The 21,561-nt window shown below is 37.0% G+C and overlaps 1 protein-coding gene and 1 long non-coding RNA gene across 12 annotated transcripts in view; both read right to left on the bottom strand.

Annotated features, from left to right (window-relative positions):
- The window catches only part of ANKHD1 (ankyrin repeat and KH domain containing 1), a 130,095-nt gene that overhangs the window by 62,544 nt on the left and 45,990 nt on the right, over nt 1-21,561 (bottom strand). For 7 of the 11 annotated variants that reach the window (XR_013394881.1, XM_077937106.1, XM_077937107.1 and 4 more), the window contains exons 7-11: nt 20,409-20,503; nt 15,887-16,124; nt 15,126-15,317; nt 11,624-11,733; nt 4,243-4,299 (exon numbers count right to left, since the gene is read on the bottom strand). Coding sequence is in view for 10 of the 11 variants with exons in the window: in XM_077937106.1 (XP_077793232.1) it covers nt 4,243-4,299; nt 11,624-11,733; nt 15,126-15,317; nt 15,887-16,124; nt 20,409-20,503 (692 nt within the window). In the remaining variant the exon portion in view is untranslated. Of the gene's footprint in view, nt 1-4,060; nt 4,300-11,623; nt 11,734-15,125; nt 15,318-15,886; nt 16,125-20,408; nt 20,504-21,561 lie in introns of those variants that run through there. The other 4 variants (XM_077937109.1, XM_077937110.1, XM_015141029.3 and 1 more) reach the window with 3 other exon arrangements.
- Nucleotides 87-3,103, bottom strand: LOC144329544 (uncharacterized). The gene is made up of 2 exons (XR_013394898.1): nt 1,817-3,103; nt 87-1,441 (listed from the first exon to the last, which is right to left on the bottom strand). It is a non-coding gene; the product is annotated as an uncharacterized LOC144329544 (long non-coding RNA).

Below are 21,561 nucleotides of genomic sequence, written 5' to 3'. Positions count from 1 at the left end.
CTTGCTCTCAATTTCTTTTTCATATTTTCTATCTTTATTATATTTAATTATATATTTTATTGTATTATTTCTTGTTTTATCCTTCATTTATTCACTAATGTATTCAACTGTGTCTAATATGCTGTCTTACCCTATATATTGAGGTTACCCTCCAAAACTTTTACTTTGTTTTATTTTATATACAGCTGTTCTTAATACGTAATTATCAGCTTTTGCTTTATTACCTCACATTGTTTTATGGTTACTGGTCATAGTTTAAAATAAACATGTTTAAAATTCTCAAGATTAAAGTTTATTTCAATTTCCTTGAGTGTATTATAATTTGCTTTTTGTTTGTTTACATTTTGACTATCTTTCTTGATAAAGATTTGCTCTCCAGCTTTATAATTTTTTTATTTGAGGAAACTCATTTTGATGGGAGGTGTTTTGTTTTAGTTTCTTTTCCATCCACAGATGTACTCCTTCTTATCAGATGTTTTGGAAGTTGCCTCAGTCTGGCTCTTGGAGTTCGTTTCAGAAGTAGATATTTTGCTGGACACCTAAGGTTCTTGTCTCATAGAGGTATTTCACTTCTGTTCCCTAAATCAAGAATGTTGTCCTCCAAGTTTTTAGTCACACGGTTGTCTCTGCTTCTTCCCTCTCCTAATGACAATTTGCTAATTTCTTCCCCCTGGCCTTTTTTTTTGTAGTTTTTTTGCGTTTTTTTTTTACATATAACCTGGATGTGACAATTTGCTAATTTCTAACCATAACCCTAGATAGTTGCTCCAAGTTTTTTTTAATCCATTTTGGTTCACAGGTAGGGCAATAAGATCCCAGTTCCTTGCTTTATTCAAGTAGACTAGATCTACTGATGTACTACATGTGAAATGCATTCACTCCCTATTCCTCTGTACATGCTGAAATCTCAGCCCCTATTGTGTATTTTTTTAGCCCTTAATTCTCCTTGGGAACTATAGCTTAAACTGTGGATCCATGCTTCATTTCTAGTCCATGGAGATCTTTAAACTTGTTGTTTTGGGGCACAACTACATATTTTTAGATTCATTTTTCTATATACTAATAATGACTACCTTCTTGACTGTAAGTCATTTGTACTTATATTTAAACAAGCTGGAGAGAGCTGAAAAGAACTCATTCAATACACAGTAACATAGAAAGAGAGAACTTGGCTTTAAAAGAAATGTATTAGGAGTTTTGTGTATTCCATAGGTAGTTTTAGATTTTTAAGAAATTGACAAAAGTTTCCTAGTTTTAAGTAGTAAAGTTAAAAATATGTATATATGGCCGGGTTCGGTGGCTCACGCCTGTAATCCCAGCACTGTGGTGGGCCAAGGCAGGCGCATCACAAGGTCAGGAGATGGAGAACATCCTGGCTAAAATGGTGAAACCCCGTCTCTACTAAAAATACAAAAAATTAGCCGGGCGTGGTGGCGGGTGCCTGTAGTCCCAGCTACTCAGGAGGCTGAGGCAGGAGAATGGTGTGAACCCGGGAGGCAGAGCTTGCAGTGAGCTGAGATTGTGCCACTGCACTCCAGCCTGGGCGACAGTGAGAGATTCCGTCTCAAAAAAAAAAAAAAAAAGTTTATCTGCTATTCCTTAATAAAAAAGTTAAAAAGTGGAAGGTAAGGTCACATTTAAAGTTTATTAAGGTAAGGTCATTACTAACAGTTGAAATGCATTGATAAATGGATTACTAGAGCTCATAAGCTCCCTAAAAATATATTCATAAAAAATACACTACAAGTCTGGGCAAGATAGCAAGACTTTGTCTCTGAAAAAAATTTAAAAATTAGCCAGGCATTGTGGTGCATACCTGGAGTCCTAGCTACTCAGGAGGCTGAGGCAGGGGGATGCCATGAGCCCAGGAGTTCAGAGCTGCAGTGAGCTATAATCACACTATTGTACTCTATATTGAGCGACAAAGTAAGACCATCTCCACAAAAAAAAAAAAAATTGGTTCTGATGAATGAGCACTATAAGAAAAAAATGTGGAATTTTTTTTCTATTTGGCTTTAGATAACAAAATTTTATTTTAAATTAAGTTTATTTTATTTAAAATAAGTTAATTTCCCTTAAAAAAAAAATCACAGCTACAGGGCACCCAAGACATATTTAAGGATTGTAACTATACCACAGAGGCAATGTCTTTTGGAGTTGGAGGCAGGACATTCTCTAAGGAGAAAGACCAAAATCACAGAGAAAGGGAGGGAGACTGTTTGATACTGTATGTACTAGAGGATTCCAACATTCTTCCATGGGGAGTATGTTCTTTCAACCCACCACTGTATATTAATCATTACTAGTGATCTACTATTACTGATTGGATTCATATCCCTCAGGAGAACTGATATGGCAAAAAGAGGCACTGGTCCTAAGGCTTGTGTTTAGCACACATTTTCTAAAAATCACAAGTAACAGAGAGAAAAACCAAGTTTATTCAATTTGGATGGAAGAAAAATGATCGCTTATAAAGCAAAGATGGAAAAAGTAAAGAACTCAACAATGATGCAGAATAATCTGTATGGCCTCTACCAATGTCTCAAAGTGTAAGATATGGAGAACTTGTCATCAGAATCTCCTGAGATATTAGTACAAATGCAGACCCCACCATTTCAGATCTATGGAATCTGAACCTGTAAATGTGGGGCTGCAAAACTCATTTTTAAAAAAAATCCTAAGTTTTGAGACTTGCAACTAGAGAGAAAGGTTTACAATTACATTTCCTCTAACAAATCCAGGGAAAAAGAATTACTTTGATCTGAAATAACACTCAGCTTTACATTCTTGATAGGAGCCTGCAATATCATACAAACTGAGTAGAAGCTCACATGTTCACACCACATTTTGTGAAATAAACTTACTTACTTCAAAACAGAATAAATATACCCAGCCTGGACAGTACAGTGAGACCTCATCTCTATAAAAATAAAAAAAATTAGTTGGGCATGGTGGCGCACGCCTCTAGTCCCAGCTACTCGGGAGGGTGAGGCAGGAAGATCACTTGAGCCTGGGATGGGAAGGTTGCAGTGAGCCGAGAGCATGCCACTGCATTCCAACACAGTGAGACCCTGTCTCAAAAAAAAAAAAAAAAAAAAAAAAAAAAGAAATTAAAAAAAATCTAAACAGAATAAATAAAACAGCTTCTCATTTAACAAGCCAATGATGAAGACACCTAATAAGCATCATGATTAAGAGAGGTTTAGAATTAAGAAACTTAGGCCAGGCACAGTGACTCATGCCTATAACCCCAGCACTTTAGGGGGCCAAGGCAGGTAGATCACGAGGTCAAGAGTTCGAGACCAGCCTGGCCAACATGGTGAAACCCTGTCTCTACTAAAGATACAAAAAATTAGGTGGTCGTGGTGGTGCGCACCTGTAACCCCAGCTACTCGGGAGGCTGGGGCAGGATAATCACTTGAACCTGGGAGGAAGAGGCTGCAGTGAGCCAAGATCGTGGTGCTATTGCACTCCAGCCCGGGCAACAGGGCAAGACTGTCTCAAAAAAAAAAAAAAAAAGAAAGTTAGATGGCCTAAGTTATTTGTGATCTAATCACAATTCATTCCTAATTTTAAAATTAAAACCTACTCCTGATTTTAAATAAATTTCTTTGGATTATAATGGATATTAAATTTATTTGACTTTTAAAACCACTGGGCACAAATTCACACATTTTTTCAAAAGAAATATTTCTTATGAAAAAATATTCACCTTAAAAACCAATTTCAGAATAATAAGAGACAATTTTAAGAAGAAAATTTTAAACTTCTAGTTTACAGAAATTAGGGCATAAACTATATAGTAAATGTTTTGCTAAACTAATTGTTTATTTGAGGATTATTTTTAAAACAATCCAATGTATTAATATCACTCTGAGTTTCAGATTTTTGATAAACAAAGTTGAATGCAAAGGACTTTATTACTGAGACTTTCTCTCCGTAGTATACTAACTCTCCCAATAAAGGAGAATGTACAAGAACTATCTGAATAAGAAAATCTATTTTCGCCTAAGAGATTTTTTTAGGAATATCACTGAGAAAGAAGACTAAGGAAACAAACTACCAGTAATGCAAATCTCTTTTTATTGGGACTTCATAATCTTTTTCAATTGAAGAGGATTTCCTTTGTCACCCAGCAGGGTCCTGGAACTTCTTGGCTGGAATTCAGATATCCAGAGTTCTGGTTACCTACAACATCTATTCTTTACGTAGTAGCTTACAAGCATCAAAGGCCACCCTCACCTGATGCTTGGCCGGATCTATGCCCTCCAAAATAGTCTTCATGTCCTCCTGCTTGTCCTGCGAAAGGAAAAAGAAGAACTCACGGATCTTATTCCAAAAACGAAAATCACATTTGGCCATGAAGACCTTGTGACCGATACTTCAGATGCTGGGCTTTGTTAACTCAGGATCTTCAACTAAAAAGATTCTCATCTGTAGAGACTGTAATGTGAGGAGCAGAGTATAAATTTTTAAGGGGGTGTTATTACGGTTTTTTACCAATAAAACTTCAATATAAACCTTAATATATGTAGAAACATTTCTGCACAATTATTTAAATTCATGCCTCTGTCTCAAAATACAACTAAAGCCACAAAAACAGAGCAACATTTAAAAACATCTAACCAAAGAAAATAATGAAATCAAGAGATTTGGGCATATCAGAAGTTGGGAGGATGGAGGAAAATACTGTAAGATAAATAGTTACATAGTTTTTCCCCTCATTATAAAAGTACTTAGGGCTTACACTTTTCAACTAAAACAAGAACCTTCAAAGAACTCGAGAAATGGAATATTTGTATTTTCTCTAGATATAGACTCTTAACTGAGATAAACTATCTAAAGGTGAGACAGGGATACAACTTAGGAAACCACAATAAGCTTTTCAGTCATTGACCGGAGTCAACTAAATCTCCAAATAAAAGAAATGTGGCCTAGAGAAGACTTCACTCTGTCACTCCAATTTCCTACCTACGTGATGTGCTTACCCTAAGAAAGTGCGTGCTCTTATGGTATAGATTCAGCACGACAGTATCCTGAGACAACTATATGATTTTAAGAAGCTAACTGTTAAGGCTCACTTCCTCTTCCCTGCTACCCTACCCCATATTTCAATAAATAGCAAGTCCCATTAAAATACGAATAATAAGCACAGAGTATCCAACATGGAACCTATCAAGAAGTTCCTACAAAACAAACAATAAAATTTTAGTCAAATATTCCCCATTACCTTCAAATAAATTAAAGAGAACAGGGAATATTTACTTAAATAGTTGAACAAAGTTATATAACAAAAGATTGGAAAGTGAGTTGGAAGAATAGAAGAAACTAAATACAGACTGAGCATCACTAATCTAAAAACCTGAAATCTGAAATGCTCCAAAATCTGAAACTTCTTGAGTACTGACATGACACTCAAAAGAAATGCTCATGGAGCATTTCAGATTTTGGATTTCCAGATTAGGGATGCTCAATGGATATATATTCTGCAAATATTCCAAAATCAAAAAAAAATATATCCAAAACACTTTTGGTCCCAAGCTTTGCAGATAAGGGAGCAGTAACAGTGAAGCCATGAAAACCACATTTAGAAGTAGAAACAGGTCAGTCATGGTGGCTCACACCTGTAATCCCAGTAACTTGGGAAGCCAAGGTGGGTAGATCGCCTGAGCCCAGGGGTTCGGGACTAGCCTGGGCAACATGGCGAAACCCCGTCTCTACAAAAAATAAAAATAAAAAATTAGCTGGTGTGGCAGTGTGCGCCTGTAGTTCCAACTACTCAGGAGGCTGAAGTGGGAGGATTGCTTGAGACTAAGAGGTTAAGGCTGTAGTGAGCTGTGATCATGCTACTGTACTCCAGCCTCGGGGATAAAGCAAGACCCTGTCCCTTTTAAGAAAAAAAAAAGCAGAAACAAGTATACAGAAAAAAATAGTGACCTGGATGACAGGCTTAAGACACAATGCAGAAGAAAAGGACAAAGAAATGTATTAGACATAAAGATAATACAAATAAGGGAGATCAGGGAGACCATACATATGGATGGTAAATATCTTAAAGGATGTTAACAGAATAGAAAAATAAATAGTCAAAAACACAGCAGAAAGAAATCTTCCTTTAAAAAAAAGAAAATATCACCCCACAGTCACCACTAAAAAAAAATAAAAATTTAAAAAATAAAACACTATGACAACTTATTAAAGACTATGACTTACAAAAATCTTCAGGCAGAAAACATTCAGTTTCCCAGGAAAAATTAATATAGACTAATTAACACTAGATACATCCTGATGAAATCATAGATGTTTAAGTATAATGAAAGAATTTTATGATAATAATCCAGACAGAAAAAGGAGTCACTTACATATAATGGAGAATAGTCTAGCAGGCTTTGGCAATATTCAGTACCAGAAGACACTAATATAGTGGGTTTAAAATTTTGAGGGGAAAGAACAAGTGATTCAATAATTTCATACATGGCTACATTCATTTATAAATACAACATATGGTATTCTAAAGTATGCAAGTACCTATTACCTCCTTTTTGAGCGGGGAGAATAAATTCAAATCAAAATACCAATACTAGCCAGCCAACAGATAAGTCAAGTTGACGAATTCAGGAATCATGAAGCTATATAATAAGACAGACTAGTAATGTACAAACTGAATCCACTTAAATAACTCATGAAAATTCTATGGTGGAAGATATATTACTCTCCTTGTCTTTCAGAATGAAGTCAATAGATACTGACTAAATATTTGATTTTTAAAAATCTATTTGTAAAAGGTGTCTTCACATACTGTCAGAAAGTAATTTTATTCTTGTGTTTTCTATAGTTCACCAAAGCTTTGGGAGCAATTAATAGGGCCAGTTGTAGCACAGTAAGTTTTTTTTGTTTGTTTGTTTGTTTTTTGAGATAGGGTCTCCCTCTATTGCCCCGGCTGGAGCGCAGTGATGCAATCTCGGCTTACTACAACCTCCGCTTCCTGGGCTCAAGCAATCCACCTCAGCCACCTGAGTAGCTGGGACTACAGGCACGCACAACCACACCCTGCTAATTTTTGTTTTTTTGTTTTTTGGTAGAGATGGGTTTTCACCATGCTGCCCAGGCTGGTTTTAACTCCTGGGCTCAAGCAATCTGCCCACCTTGGCCTCCCAAAGAGCTGGGATTACAGACTTGAGCTACTGCGCTAGGCAAGAAGATTTTTGTAGATAATGCACACATAGGGGCTGTGATCAGAAATTAGGAAATTAAACTGTTTAAAAAAGGAAGAAGAAGGAAGAAGGGTGGGAGGGGAGAAGGGAGGGAAGAAAGGAGGGGAAAAAGAAGAAATCTGTTTATGTTTGTCAGAATGTGGGAGAGTCAGGAGGGCTCAACTGTTAACAGAGATGTACACTGGTTCAGCGTTTTTGAACAGTTTGACAATAGTTATCAAAATTTCAGATGTGGACCTCCCAAAACAATAAAATTTTAGTCAAACATTTCCCTATAACCAGCAATTTCACTTCTAGGAATGTATCCCTATTATATATATTCACAAAAGTAGCAAAGATACATAAATATGCCTAGCAATATTTACTGCAGCACCATTTATAATATTTAAAAACTGTTAATTCAGGTGTTTATGAGTAGATAAATGGTTAATAAATTATACAGAACACTGAGTACCTGTGAAAAAGAACGGGAAATCTACTGGAACACGGAAAGATGTTATATCACATATATTATATATATGTATTTTGGATACACAGAAATGTCTAGATACACAATATATTGTTTAAATTTTTTAAAGAAAACCTTATAAAAGAGGACTTGGTCTATGTTTTCTATTTATAAGATTTAATATAGATAATAAACTGATCCTTAAGATATTTTTCTTTCTGTTAAGTGAGGTCTATATCAAATCTCATTTAAAAGGAAATAAATTCCAGGAAGAAGAACTACAGAGTACTAATGTATCCATGTCTAAATTACCTAGTTTCCAATTGCTCAACTATTTTCGGAAAATGCCCAATATAGTTCACTCAGTCAGCAGAATACAGTCCAAAAAAAGCAACAAAGGTCAGAGACCTTACTTTATGGTTAGGGAGTAAAGTCAGTGATAAACTACATTTTTTTTTGTTTTGGCTTTTGTTTTTGAGACGGAGTCTTGCCCTGTCGCCTAGGTTGAATTTTGGCGCACACCTGTTAATTCTAGCTACTCAGGAGGCTAAGGCAGCAGAATCATTTGAACCCAGGAGGAGAAGGTTGCAGTGAGCTGAGATAGTGCCACTGCACTCCAGCCTGGCCAACACAGCCAGACTCCGCATCAGAAAAAAAAAAAAAAAAAAGAATTAGTACACTTAAACTGAGAACATTATCTATGAGATGCCAGGAATGAAATACATCTCCACTGCATGCAATGGGGGATGGATAGTCCTCTATCTGCCAACTGCTGGAGGAAATTATTATAGCCCAAAACACATGTTAGAAGACAGCAACAAAGAATGAAGGATAAGTAAGATGGTACTGCCTTGTAAGATAAAGTTAATAAGAATTACCAGTCACTTTTTCCCAGGACTCAGGGACTAATCTGCCTGCTTTACTCTCTGAGGTTTCCCTATTTTTGACTAGAACTTTTCTTTCCTCTGGCCTACAATAAAGCCTGAAATAAAATTTATTCATAGGTTTTATATTTTTTTCACTGTCACAAATTTTACTCACAAATATTCACAGGTGTTAAATATAAAAATTATTATACTTTCCCATACTTTCCACATTTTCTTTTCTCCTAAAAAATTTTTTTAAGAGAAGGGGCTCACTATGTTGCCCAGGCTGGCATACAATGGCTATTCACAGGCAAGATCATTGTGCACTGCAGCCTTTAACTCCTGGGCTCATGCAATCCTCCCACCTCTGCCTCCTTGGTAGCTAGGACTACATGCCCAGCATTTCCACATTTTATATGAAGAACAGTATTGCTTTTTATAATGAGGAAAAGAAATAATATTAAAATTAAGATATCAGTCCATAGATAGCAAAAGCATGGAAGAGCCTATATATTTTTAAAACTTACAATCAATATATAAAAAATTCAAAATAAGAAAAGATAAAAAGTTACACATACGAAGTTATTAAATCTAACAGTATTTGTAATAGTGAAAAATGAAAAGCAAAAGTTCCATAATTAATGAACGAGTATGGTTCATCAACTTGATGGAATATGATGCAAGAGTTATAAATATAGAGACTATATAGCAGTATGGTAAAGATTATGACAGAACACAAGAACACGCAGTGAAAAAATAGAAAACAACTGTATTATATATTGTGTCTATAATTTCATGTAAATATGAATGTAAAAACAGATTGCAAGATAAAAAATGAATAATTATGTCAGAACAATGGCATTACTTCTGTATTGAATAATTAAGATATGTATTTATCTGAGCCTTTTTTTTTTTTTTCCAGATCGAGTTTCACTCTTGTTGCCCTGGCTGGAGTGCAATGGCACGATCTCAGCTCACTGCAACCTAAGCCTCCTGAGTCCAAGTGATTCTCCTGCCTCAGTTTCCCAAGTATCTGGGATTACAGGGGCCCACCACCATGCCCGGCTAAATTTTGTATTGTTAGTAGAAACAGGGTGCCACCATGCTGGCCAGGCTGGTCTCAAATTCCTAACCTCAGGTGATCTGCCCGCCTCGGCCTCCCAAAGTGCTGGGATTACATGCGTGAGCCACTGCGCCCGGCCTATCTGAGCCATTTTTAATCTTACATTTTGAATGTAAGTAAATATGGTAAGTTCAAATAGTTCTATCTGTTCAATTAAAGTAGTTCTTCTAAGGAACTAAATAATAAACACTCTAATTCCAGAAGATGGTAAAAATAAAATATTTAAAAATGTAAGAGATTTTTAACTTGGTCACAATCAGTATGGTTTTGTTATACATTAGAGTATATTTTTACCAGATAGTTCCTCTTTTATCCTATTTATTTATTTATTTATTTATTTATTTATTTATTTATTTTTTTGAGATGGCATTTTTGCTCTTGTTGCCCAGGCTAGAGTGCAATGGCACAATCTAGGCTCACTGCAACCTCCACCTCCTGGGTCAAGTGATTCTTCTGCCTCAGCCTCCCAAGTAGCTGGGATTACAGGCACGTGCCACCACACCCAGCTGACTTTTTGTATTTAGTAGAGATAGGGTTTCACTATGTTAGTCAGGCTGGTCTTGAACGCCTGACCTCAGGTGATCCACCCGCCTTGGCGTCCCAAAGTGCTGAGATTACAGGTATGAGCCACTGCACCTAGCCCTATTTAATTTTTTAGAACTCCCAACAGGTTAAGAGAGTGACTTCGTCATAGAAAATACAAGGAAGAGAGAATCCAGGTAAGAATTTAGAGGATAAGAGTATTAAATTTTGTTTATATTATATAAGTTTTTAAGTTCTACTCTATTTCTTTATTTTGAATGAAGAACTTCAATTCCTAATTTTTACAGATGACCCAAAGTAACTCTATTAAAGGAAAAAGATATAGAAAGAAGTCAAAAGACTAAGATGTACTTAACATATATTGCTGTCACAATTCTCAGACAAAAAAGCATACCTCCCAGAAATTATAACTGATAGGGAAAGTCCTAATTAATAAGAATGAATGATAGCATTTTCATTACAATATTTAGTATTAGTAGAAATGATAATAAATAACAATCATAGCATACATTTATTTTGGTTAATAATTATTTTCCAACAATGTTCTCAGGTATCTACTTGGATGATTTAAGGCAATACTTTCATAGTTTTTTCTAAGTAAGAAAAACTAAGAAATCTAATTCTCTATAACATTTACAGCTATGTACGTCACACATAGGTTTTGAAGAAATATATCAGAGAATTCTGGGAAAAACTCTAGAAAGTGGTTTAAAGCACTCTCACAAAATAAAAGGCAAAGCACACATTTCAGCAAGAGGCATGAACACTTAAATGGAATATTATTTTTATATAGATTATTACACATATGAACCTGCCAACTAATTTGAAATTTTGGAAAGCCAAAACAGAAAACACAAAAAGAACAGAATTTGTAGGAATGTACTAGGAGCATGATTAACAACAGTAACTTTGTTTTTAAATGTCTAATCAGAGAAACAACAGAAATCATTCAAAAGGATGATGGATGTACTAATTACTCTGATTTGATCATTACACATTATATACATGTATTGAAATATCGCTCTGTACCCCATTAATATGTTCAATTATCATGTGTCAATTAAAATAATAATAAGAAATCACTCAAAGTGACTTGACTTGTTACTCTATTCTGTGAACACATCATCGAATTTATGATATATCTAACAGAGGGCAGTTTAAAAAGCACAGAAATGTCAAATGCGGGTGAAGTGAAAGGAAGAAACAAACTAGCAGTTTTACTAGGAAAAGAAACAGTATGCCCTGTTCAACATTAAGTATTTTCAAATACATGTAATACATACAACAACTAGAGCAGGTAGCCAAGCTTTTTTTTTTTAAGTTACTGTATACAAAGTATGCAAACCACTGATCTTAGTGTTTTCTAAATGTTAAGTATAAATGGATATTAACATTCATGCAAAAATATTTGAAATTAAAAATATCTTACTAAATCAGCCCCTGCTTGAAGTAAAACATCTGCAACATCCGTATGTCCATTTTCACAAGCATAGGTTAAGGCTGTGTCTCCTGTTGCTGTTGTAGCATGCACATTAGCGCCTAGCAAACAAAAAAGCATACATTTACTTTGTGAACTGTAAAATTATATTAGATAGCACAATTTTGCAATCTGGTGAAACTGAAGAATTCAAAATGTGAAAATATCAAAATGCATTTTAAGTATACTAGTTTTCCTTTAAATATGCTTTATAAAAATAATTTGAGTCATACCAAAAAGAACTAAACCAAATGATTTTAAAACACAGTAATTTGCCCTTACATCACTAGTAAGATACACCCAAAAGAATAAAAGAGCTGCCAAACCAAAAAATATTAAGCATTTTTCAGAAATCATATTGGTGGTACTTTTGGTTTGTGTTCAGAGACAGTTCTATGGATATTGTGGTAAAAATCAAATGAGCAATTATTTCGTGAGAACAGAAATTTTGGGCATGGTTAAGGGAAAACACAGATATAAGTTTTTTTTTTTTTTTTGAGAGATAGTCTCACTCTGTCACTCAGGCTGGAGTGCAATGGCATAACGCAGCTGCAACCTCTGCCTTCTGGGTTCAGGCAAGTCTCATGGCTGAGCCTCTCAAGTAGGTGGGATCACAGGCACATGCCACCACGCTTGGCTAATTTTTGTATTTTTAGTAGAGATGGGGTTTCACCATGTTGGCCAGGCTGGTCTTGAACTCCCAATCTTAGGTGAGATATAAGATTGTTGAACTTGAGTAAAAATCTTGTGGTTCTGGCCAGATATGGTGGCTCAAACCTGCAACCCTTGCACTTTGGGAGGCTGAGGCTGAGGCTGAGGCGGGCAGATCACTTGAGCCCAAGAGTATGAGACCAGCCTGGACAATATGGTGAAACCCTGTCTCTACCAAAACAAACAAACAAACAAAAAATTAGCCAGGCATGATGGCACATGCCTGTAGTCCCAGCTACTTGGAAGGCTGAGATGGGAGAATTGCTTGAGCCAGGTAGGCGGAGGTTACAGTGAGCTCAGATCATGCCACTGCACTCCAGCCTGGGCAACAGAGCAAGACTCTGTCTCAAAAACGAAACAAAACAAAAAAAAAAACGCTTGTGGTTCTGAATTGGAAGTACTGAGGTGGTCCCTTAGCATCCTTCGAAGGTGACCAATGAATTCCTGATATATTTAATCTATAAGAAAAATATATATTTCCCAGCCCTGATCAACTAAAGCCTAGAGACAATGGTTGTAGACTAAGCATAAATAGCATCTCTAGCTTGGATCGTGGTCTCTACCATTTACTACTAAATGAAATTAGGGCTTCTTAGAAAAATGAGTGATCCCAAGGCTGGAGCAGGAACTGTATAAGACGAACCCAGAACACCTTGCCATATGAGAAAGCAAGGAAACTATCAGAGACTGCAATGTGGTCATGTCAAAACGATTTAGGAGCTAACCTTATTGATCAAAGATACTCAAACTGTCGCATCTTCCGACAATTTTTACATCAAAAAGAATAATGACCACGATGAAGTAAAGGCCATCTTATATATTCAAATCCAAAAGTTCAAAATGATGTTCAAATAAAAAACAAAAAAACAGGGCCAGGCACAGTGGCTTATGCCTGTAATCCCAGTGCTTTGGGAGGCCAAAGTGAGAGGACTGCTTGAGGCCAAGACTTCAAGATCAGCCTAGGCAACAAGCAAGACACCATCTCTACAAAAAATAAAAAAATAAATTAGCAGGGCATAGTGGTGCATGCCTGTAGTCCCAGCTACTTGGAAGGCTATGGCAAGAGGATCCCTTGAGCCCAGGAGTTCGAAGTTGCAGTGAGCCACAATCACACCACTACATTCCAGCAGAGAAAGACTCTTGAATAGGACACAGTTACTAAAAATGACAGGGGGAAAATGACTGAATACATACAATAACTAGAGTCATTAGCAGTATTTGATTCAGGAAAAAAGTCAGCTTTTATGGTCGGTTTGTCCAAACCATAAATCATCCAAACCATTCATAATCTGGTTAAAGGCCAGGTGTGGTAGTACACATCTGTAATCCCAGCACTTTGAGAGGCTGGGGCAGAAGGATTGCTTGAACCCAGGAGTTTGAGACCAGCCTCAGGAACATAGCAAAATAAAAAATACAAAAACTAGCCAGGCATAGTGGTATACACCTATAGTCCCAGCTACTTGGGAGGCTGAGGCTGAAGGATCACTTGAGCCCAGAAGGTTGAGGTTGCAGTGGAACATACTCACACCGCTACACTCCAGCCTGGGTGACAAAGCACGACTCTGTCTCAAAAAAAAAAAAAAAAAAAAAAATTCTGGTTTAATAAATTATTTCAATAATAATTCAAAGGAAAACTTGAGGTTCAGCTATATTAAAATTAATGTTAACAATGAAAGCCCAAAAGGATGAATAAAATTTTGCTAAATATTTTCTTTTACATATTAACTTTTCTATATATCAAATTTGTATCAAATAATGTATCAGACCTGGAAAAAAAGAAAAATCTGATATTATTTTCAAATAATATATTTACATCTGTTGGGACTAATTTTTTTTAGTATGTTATATAAAACTACAAATATTCTATGTAAAAGTACTTATTGCTTACCACAGCTTAACAATAAAGCACAAATATTTTTAAAATTAGTACTCTGCAAAAACAAATTAATTCCCACTTTTTTCAGATGACTTAGAAATGTCAAGAAATGAACAGACTTAAAGGTACCAAATTATACCCTCAATATGTCATCATCCTCACCTCTTCTTAACAGAGACTAGGAGAAACTAACATCTCCCTTCAACAAGCCACAAACAATTAGAGGGAGAAAGAAGGTGAATGAGATACATTATGGTCACTACACAAACATTAATAACAGTATGAAATCTTTTTAAAAATGAGTTTTAGAGATTTAGGAGTCTAAGATCAATTAAATTATGGAGCTGTCTTTCAACTTTTATAGAAATGAAAAAGTTAACAGTTAATTGTTAAAGTTAACAAAGCAATATAAGTCTTTTTCTAAATGGTATTTTTAATTATTTAATTTTATTTTATTTTTAATTGACAAATAATAATTGTATATATTTATGGGGTACAATGTGATGTTATATGTATATGTTGTGGAATGATTAGATCAAGCATGATTAACATATTCATCACCTCACATACTTGTGGTGAGAACATTTAAATCTCTTAGCAATTTTGAGATATACATTATTGTTAACTATAGTCACCTTGCTATGCAATATATCATTAAAACTTATTCCACCTATCTAAGTGAAACTTTGCACCCTTTGATCAACATTTCCCCTCTCCTTGTGTACCCTCCTCCCACCTTCATCCCCACACTCTGGTAACCACCATTCTGTTATCTACTATGAGCTCAATGTTTTTAGATTCCACATATAAATAAACTATTATTTGTATTTGTCTTTCTGTGCAATAAGGCATTTTAAAGCCACATACCAGAAGCCAGCAAATATTTAACCAATTCCAGGTGTCCCTCCTGAGATGCCTCCATCAGAGGTGTGGAGCAGCCAAGCTCTATATCAGCCCCTGCCTTAATAAGAAAGTCTGCAACTTCAGAAAATCCTCCACAGCAAGCCAAAGTAAGAGCAGTTTCTTGAGTTTCTTCTGTCTGGGCATTTATATTTGCTCCTAAGAAAGTATAAAAACAGATAAAACTAGTTGTAAGAGACTTACAATAAAGATATTATTTTTCTGAATTGTGATAATCATCTGTTTTCTCTGCTTCTGTGGTTTCCTCCAGGGTGTTCAGAATTTATCATCAATGCAATATATATATATATGCATGCTAGTTGTAGTAAACTTCACCAGTACTAACACAAAACATCCAAAGAAAACTGATTTTTCTAAAAGAAGTAAAACTGCGGCCAGGCGAGGTGGCTCAAGCCTGTAGTCCCAGCACTTTGGGAGGCCGAGACGGGCGGATCACGAGGTCAGGAGATCCAGACCATCCTGGCTAACACGGTGAAACCCCGTCTCTACTAAAAAATACAAAAAACTAGCCCAGCGAGGTGGCGGGCGCCTGTAGTCCCAGCTACTCGGGAGGCTGAGGTAGGAGAATGGCGTAAACCCGGGAGGCGGAGCTTGCAGTGAGCTGAGATCCCGCCACTGCACTCCAGCCCTGCACTCCAGCCCGGGCGACCGAGGGAGATTCCGTCTCAAAAAAAAAAAACAAAAACAAAAAAGTAAAATTGCTTTACCTTGTGCTAAAAGTAGTGCCACCATTTCTTCATGTCCTTCCCGGGCAGCTTCCATCAAGGGAGTGTATCCTTCATCATTAACTTCTTCAAGATTTGCTCCCCTTTCAATAAGTAGAGCTGCCAATTCAACATGTCCTCCACAGGCGGCTAGCGTCAATGGAGATTCAAATGAATCTGCAGGCATGTTCACTTGAGCACCACTATCCAAAAGCAAACGTGCCACCTCTACATGTCCATCCTACAGATTTTCAGATGTAAAGAAAGAAGATAAATTTTTTGTTTTGAGATTTTTTTAAGTGGGAGAGAAGAAAGCAAGAGATTGGGAAAAGATACGAAGAAAAAAGACAAGATTAGAAGATTCAGCATAGACAGCCTATATAATATCATGCTCATCTGAGCCTTATCAAAAGTTCATCAATATTGTTTTTAAGTAATTTTCAAATTATTTTAACCAACTTTTGAGCAAGCCCAAAATTCTCCAAAAGAATGAGAGTTGGTGACATAACAGTCACAAATCCAAATAATTGTAAATTTCCATTTTTTGAAGTTCAAAAAACTGTGAAATCTATAGTCAATGCTACCTCAAAATAACTATAACTAGGTTATACCACTGCCAGGTCAAATATAGTCATACCCTCAAACTCAGGTGTCATATTCAAATGTAGAAACTGTATTACATCTATTTCAGAAACAAAAGTATGCCAAAAAATAACACAACAAATTATGTGAAGTCATTACCACTTGGGATTATGTCACCAACATAAATGTCTCTGGATTGATACTATCCTATATTTTTCCTAATCACAACACCTTGTTGCAATGAGGCAAAGATTTTGCAATGATGTAAAAATAAAGATACTCATTTGTAAAAATTTTTACCATGGCCTATCTGCATAGATAATAAGGCAATTAACAATAAAATACTCTTATGGTGGGTATCAATTCTACCTATCACCATAAATACCCTTCTTTAATTTCAAAATTTTAATGGCAAAATTTATGTAGGTCTTAAAGCTTGTTGTGACACATAAAGTCAGAGGCTATATTGTACTATATTTCAAAAATGACCATAATGTTGCTAATGAAAAATAAATACTGAGTAGAAAAATAAGGTTTAGGCTGGGCATGGTGGCTCACGCCTGTAATCCCAGCACTTTGGGAGGCCGAGGCGGGTGGATCACCTGAGGTCGGGAATGTGAGACCAGTCTGACTAACATGGAGAAACCCTGTCTCTATTAAAAATAAAAAATTAGCCGGGTGTGGTGGTACATGCCTGTAATCCCAGCTACTCGGGAGGCCAAAACAGAGAATCACTTGAACTCAGGAGGCAGAGGTTGTGGTGAGTCCAGATAGCACCACTGCACTCCAGCCTGGGCAACAAGAGCAAAACTCCGTCTCAAAAAAAAAAAAAAAAAAGAAAAAAAGAAAAAGAAAGAAAAAGAAAAATAAGGTTTAGTAGTTCTTTTATTAAAGAAATAAGGCTGGGTATGGTGGCTCACACCTAGCTTGAGCCCAGATGTGCGAGACCACCCTGGGCAACAGGGTGAAACCATGTTCCTACAAAAAATACAAAAATCAGCCAAGCATAGTGGTATGCGCCGGTAGTCCCTGCTACTTGGGAGGCTGAGGCAGGAGGACTACTCGAGCATAGGAGGCAGAGGTTGCAGTGAGCCAAGATCACGCCACCGCACTCCAGCCTGAATGACAGAGACCCTGTCTCAAAAACAAAAAAGAATTAAATAAAGAAACCTTAGGCCGGGCGCGGTGGCTCAAGCCTGTAATCCCAGCACTTTGGGAGGCCGAGACCATCCTGGCTAACACGGTGAAACCCCGTCTCTACTAAAAAAAATACAAAAAACTAGCCGGGCGAGGTGGTGGGCGCCTGTAGTCCCAGCTACTCCGGAGGCTGAGGCAGGAGAATGGCGTAAACCCGGGAGGCGGAGCTTGCAGTGAGTTGAGATCCGGCCACTGCACTCCAGCCTGGGCGACAAAGCGAGACTCCGTCTTAGAAATAAATAAATAAATAAACCTTGATTGTTAAATTTCAATATCCATCAAGACTTTTATTATACTTAACTAAATGACTAGCCCAGCCTTAACCACTTTTGATATAATGCCAAAAACAGATGACCTCACATTAAAATTTTAGTTTTACTAATACTTCGAATACATGTAAAATAAAATATTTTAACCAAATTACTATACTGAGTTATCTGGTAGTTGAAATGCATTTCTAATTGAAAAGAAAATAAGGATTTATAAATGTCTACAGATCAAGGAACTGCTATTGTGCCTATCTCCTCTAAGCTCTCAATAAATTATTTTACTTGAATTTACTTGATTTTTTTTTTTTTTTTTTTTTTGAGACAGAGTCTCACTCTGTCACCCAGGTTGGAGTGCAGTGGTGTGATCTCAGCTCACTGCAACCTCCACCTCTCAGGTTCAAGTGATTCTTGTGTCTCAGCCTCCTAAATAGCTGGAATTACAGGTGCACACTACCACGCCTGGCTAATTTTTGTATTTTTAGTAGAGATGGGGTTTCACCATGTTGGCCAGGCTGGTCTTGAAGTCCTGGCTTCAAGTGATCCATCCGCCTCACCCTCTCAAGGTGCTAGGAATACAGGCATGAGCCACCACATCCAGCCAAATTTTTGAATATTTTTTTGATAGATTCTGCTAACATATATTGTGTACATATATTAAGAGGGGAATTGTAAAAAATAAATAAATAAATAAAACTTTTTTCTTGAAGTCTAGGCAACATAGTGAGACGCTATCTCTACAAAAAATGTAAAAGTTAGCTGGGCATGGTGATGTGCCCCTCTAGTCTCAGGTACTTGGGAAGCTGAGGCGAGAGGACTGCTTGAGTACAGGAGGTACAGGCTGTAATGAGCCATGACGGTGCCACTGCACTCTAGCCTGGGCAACAGAGTGAAAGACTGGCTTCAAAAAAAAGACAGAGAGAGGGAGAGACCAACAGAAAAACCACCTAATCAACCCATAGAATCATATGATACATGAAATAGTGTAAGATACAGGTGGGAGGCTTGGAAAGCTGAGGCATGAGAATCACTTGAACCTACTTGGAAGGCTGAGGCACGAGAATCACTTGAACCTGGGAGGCAGGTTGCAGTGAGCTAAGATTACACCATTGCACTCCAACCTGAGCAACAGAGCAAGACTCTGTCTCAAAAAAAAAAAAAAAAAAAGATAGAGGTAATATGTGGCTGCTGCATTAAGCCATTGTGTTTTAAGTGATTTGTTAAACAGCAATAGTCAACAAAATAGAAATTAACATGTGTAATGATGAGCTTATTTAATCACATCTGAAAAACGCATTTGTACTTCCAGGTAATTTTCTTGCCATTAAATCTGTCTTAAATACTTATCAGAATGCTTTGAGTTTCTTTGTATTTGCATTCTCTTTTAGATATGCATATATGCATGATATATGTATGTGCTTACAGAAGTAGAAAAAGGATTTCTGGATTGACAGCATTAAAGGTGATTATTCTCTGTGACACAGAGAATTGTGTATTAAAAATATGATTCTCGATTATCCTTTAAAAAACACAGTTAAATGTTTTATAGGCTATCCATACAGTTTGAGTCAATATATTTTGAGGTCAATTTGCTATTTAAGATTTTAATATGAAACTGTAAAAACACTAGAACTATGTCTACTATCTCCAGAATTAGAGTTTTATCAATAATATCCCTAAGGTCAAATACTTTGTTATATTCCAAAAGCATTCCAAAAGCAGAGCCATTCAAGCATTAAGTGTGTTTAATTTAGCATCAAGAAATTATATAAACCCAACACCAATTAATAACTTTTTTTTTTTTTTTTGAGACGGAGTCTCACTCTGCCGCCCAGGCTGGAGTGCAGCGGCACAATCTCTGCTCACTACAACCTTCATCTCTCGGGTTCAAGCAATACTCCTGCCTCAGCCTCCCGAGTAGTCAGGACTACAGGCGCCTGCCCCATGCCTGGCTAATTTTTGTAGTTTTAGTAGAGATGGGGTTTCACCATATTGGCCAGACTGGTCTCGAACTCCTGACCATGTGATCTGCCTGACTCGGCCTCCCAAAGTGCTGCGATTACAGGCGTGAGCCACCGCACTCGGCAATTAGTAACTCTTCTTTTTTTTTTTTTTTTTTTTTTTTGAGACGGAGTCTCACTCTGTCGCCCAGGCTGGTGTGGTGCAGTGGCCGGATCTCAGCTCACTGCAAGCTCCGCCTCCCGGGTTCACGCAATTCTCCTACCTCAGCCTCCCGAGTAGCTGGGACTACAGGCGCCCACCACCTCGCCCGGCTAGTTTTTTGTATTTTTTAGTAGAGACGGGGTTTCACCGTGTTAGCCAGGATGGTCTCCTGACCTTGTGATCCGCCCGTCTCGGCCTCCCAAAGTGCTGGGATTACAGGCTTGAGCCACCGCGCCCGGCCCAATTAATAACTCTTAAAGGCTTAAACACGACCTTTTCTTCCCATAAAATCTCAAGTGACTATAATTTAAAATTACCATGCAGGCCTCCATCAAGGCAGTGTGCATCTCATCTGTTTTGTGCTCTTGATCTGCACCAGCTTCAAGCAGAAAGCGAACCATATCCAAATGGCCTTGAAAAACGGAACAAAAATTTTAAAAGAACTATCAGTTTAATATTTAAATATTAATGTATGGAATCTTTTTCTTCAGATGTCTATACAGGAATTTGAGAACTTATTTTGCATTCAATAAATAAATCAGTAACAGTTTTACAAAGCCCATTCAAAGCAATATATAGGCTTTTTTCATGGTCTTATTATCTAGGCTTTAAAGACTGAATTAGTCCAAGGCACATAATTCAAGTTAAGTAAAGCAATAATGCTTTTACCTTGGTTGAATATACATAAATTATTTATCTAATCAAAACATTGAGATCAAATAGAAAGCCAAGTAAAGTATCTTTGGATCATATATTCCAGAAAAACAGCTTTAAAATAACCATAAACCCACTGTAGCAATAAGCAGGCACAGAAAACTCCATTTAAAATAATTCCAATCCTCTTGATACAGTGAATATATAAAAAGCCTTGATAGTCAATAAGAAAATGACAAACACTCCAGAAGAATGGGTGATGGATATGAAATGATAATTCAGCAAAGAAATGCAGGTGAATATTAAACCGATGAAAACAATATTAAACCTTCCTATTAAAGAAATGCAAATTAAAACAAGACACCATTTTTTTACTATCAAAATGGCAAATATTAAAAAGAATGATAATACCCAGTGTTGGTGAGGGTGTAGGGTGGGGCAAAAGGCACTCTCTTTTTTTTTTTTTTTGAGACGGAGTCTCACTCTGTCGCCCAGGCTGGAGTGCAGTGGCGCAATCTCGGCTCACTGCAAGCTCCGCCTCCCGGGTTCACGCCATTCTCCTGCCTCAGCCTCCCGAGTAGCTGGGACTACAGGCGCCTGCCACTGCGCCCTGCTAATTTTTTCTATTTTTAGTAGAGACGGGGTTTCACCATGGTCTCGATCTCCTGACCTTGTGATCCGCCCACCTCAGCCTCCCAAAGTGCTGGGATTACAGGCGTGAGCCACCGCGCCCGACCAGGGCACACTCAAACATTGTCAGAGGGAGTATAAATTGCTTGAACCTTTCTAGAAGGCAATTTGGCAATATGTAGCAAA

This window comes from Macaca mulatta, chromosome 6 (genome assembly GCF_049350105.2).
Source record: "Macaca mulatta isolate MMU2019108-1 chromosome 6, T2T-MMU8v2.0, whole genome shotgun sequence".
In the NCBI taxonomy this organism is placed as follows: Eukaryota; Metazoa; Chordata; class Mammalia; order Primates; family Cercopithecidae; genus Macaca; species Macaca mulatta.
The sequence above is the reverse complement of the archived record's forward strand: the minus strand, read 5'-3'. Positions and strand labels throughout refer to the sequence as shown.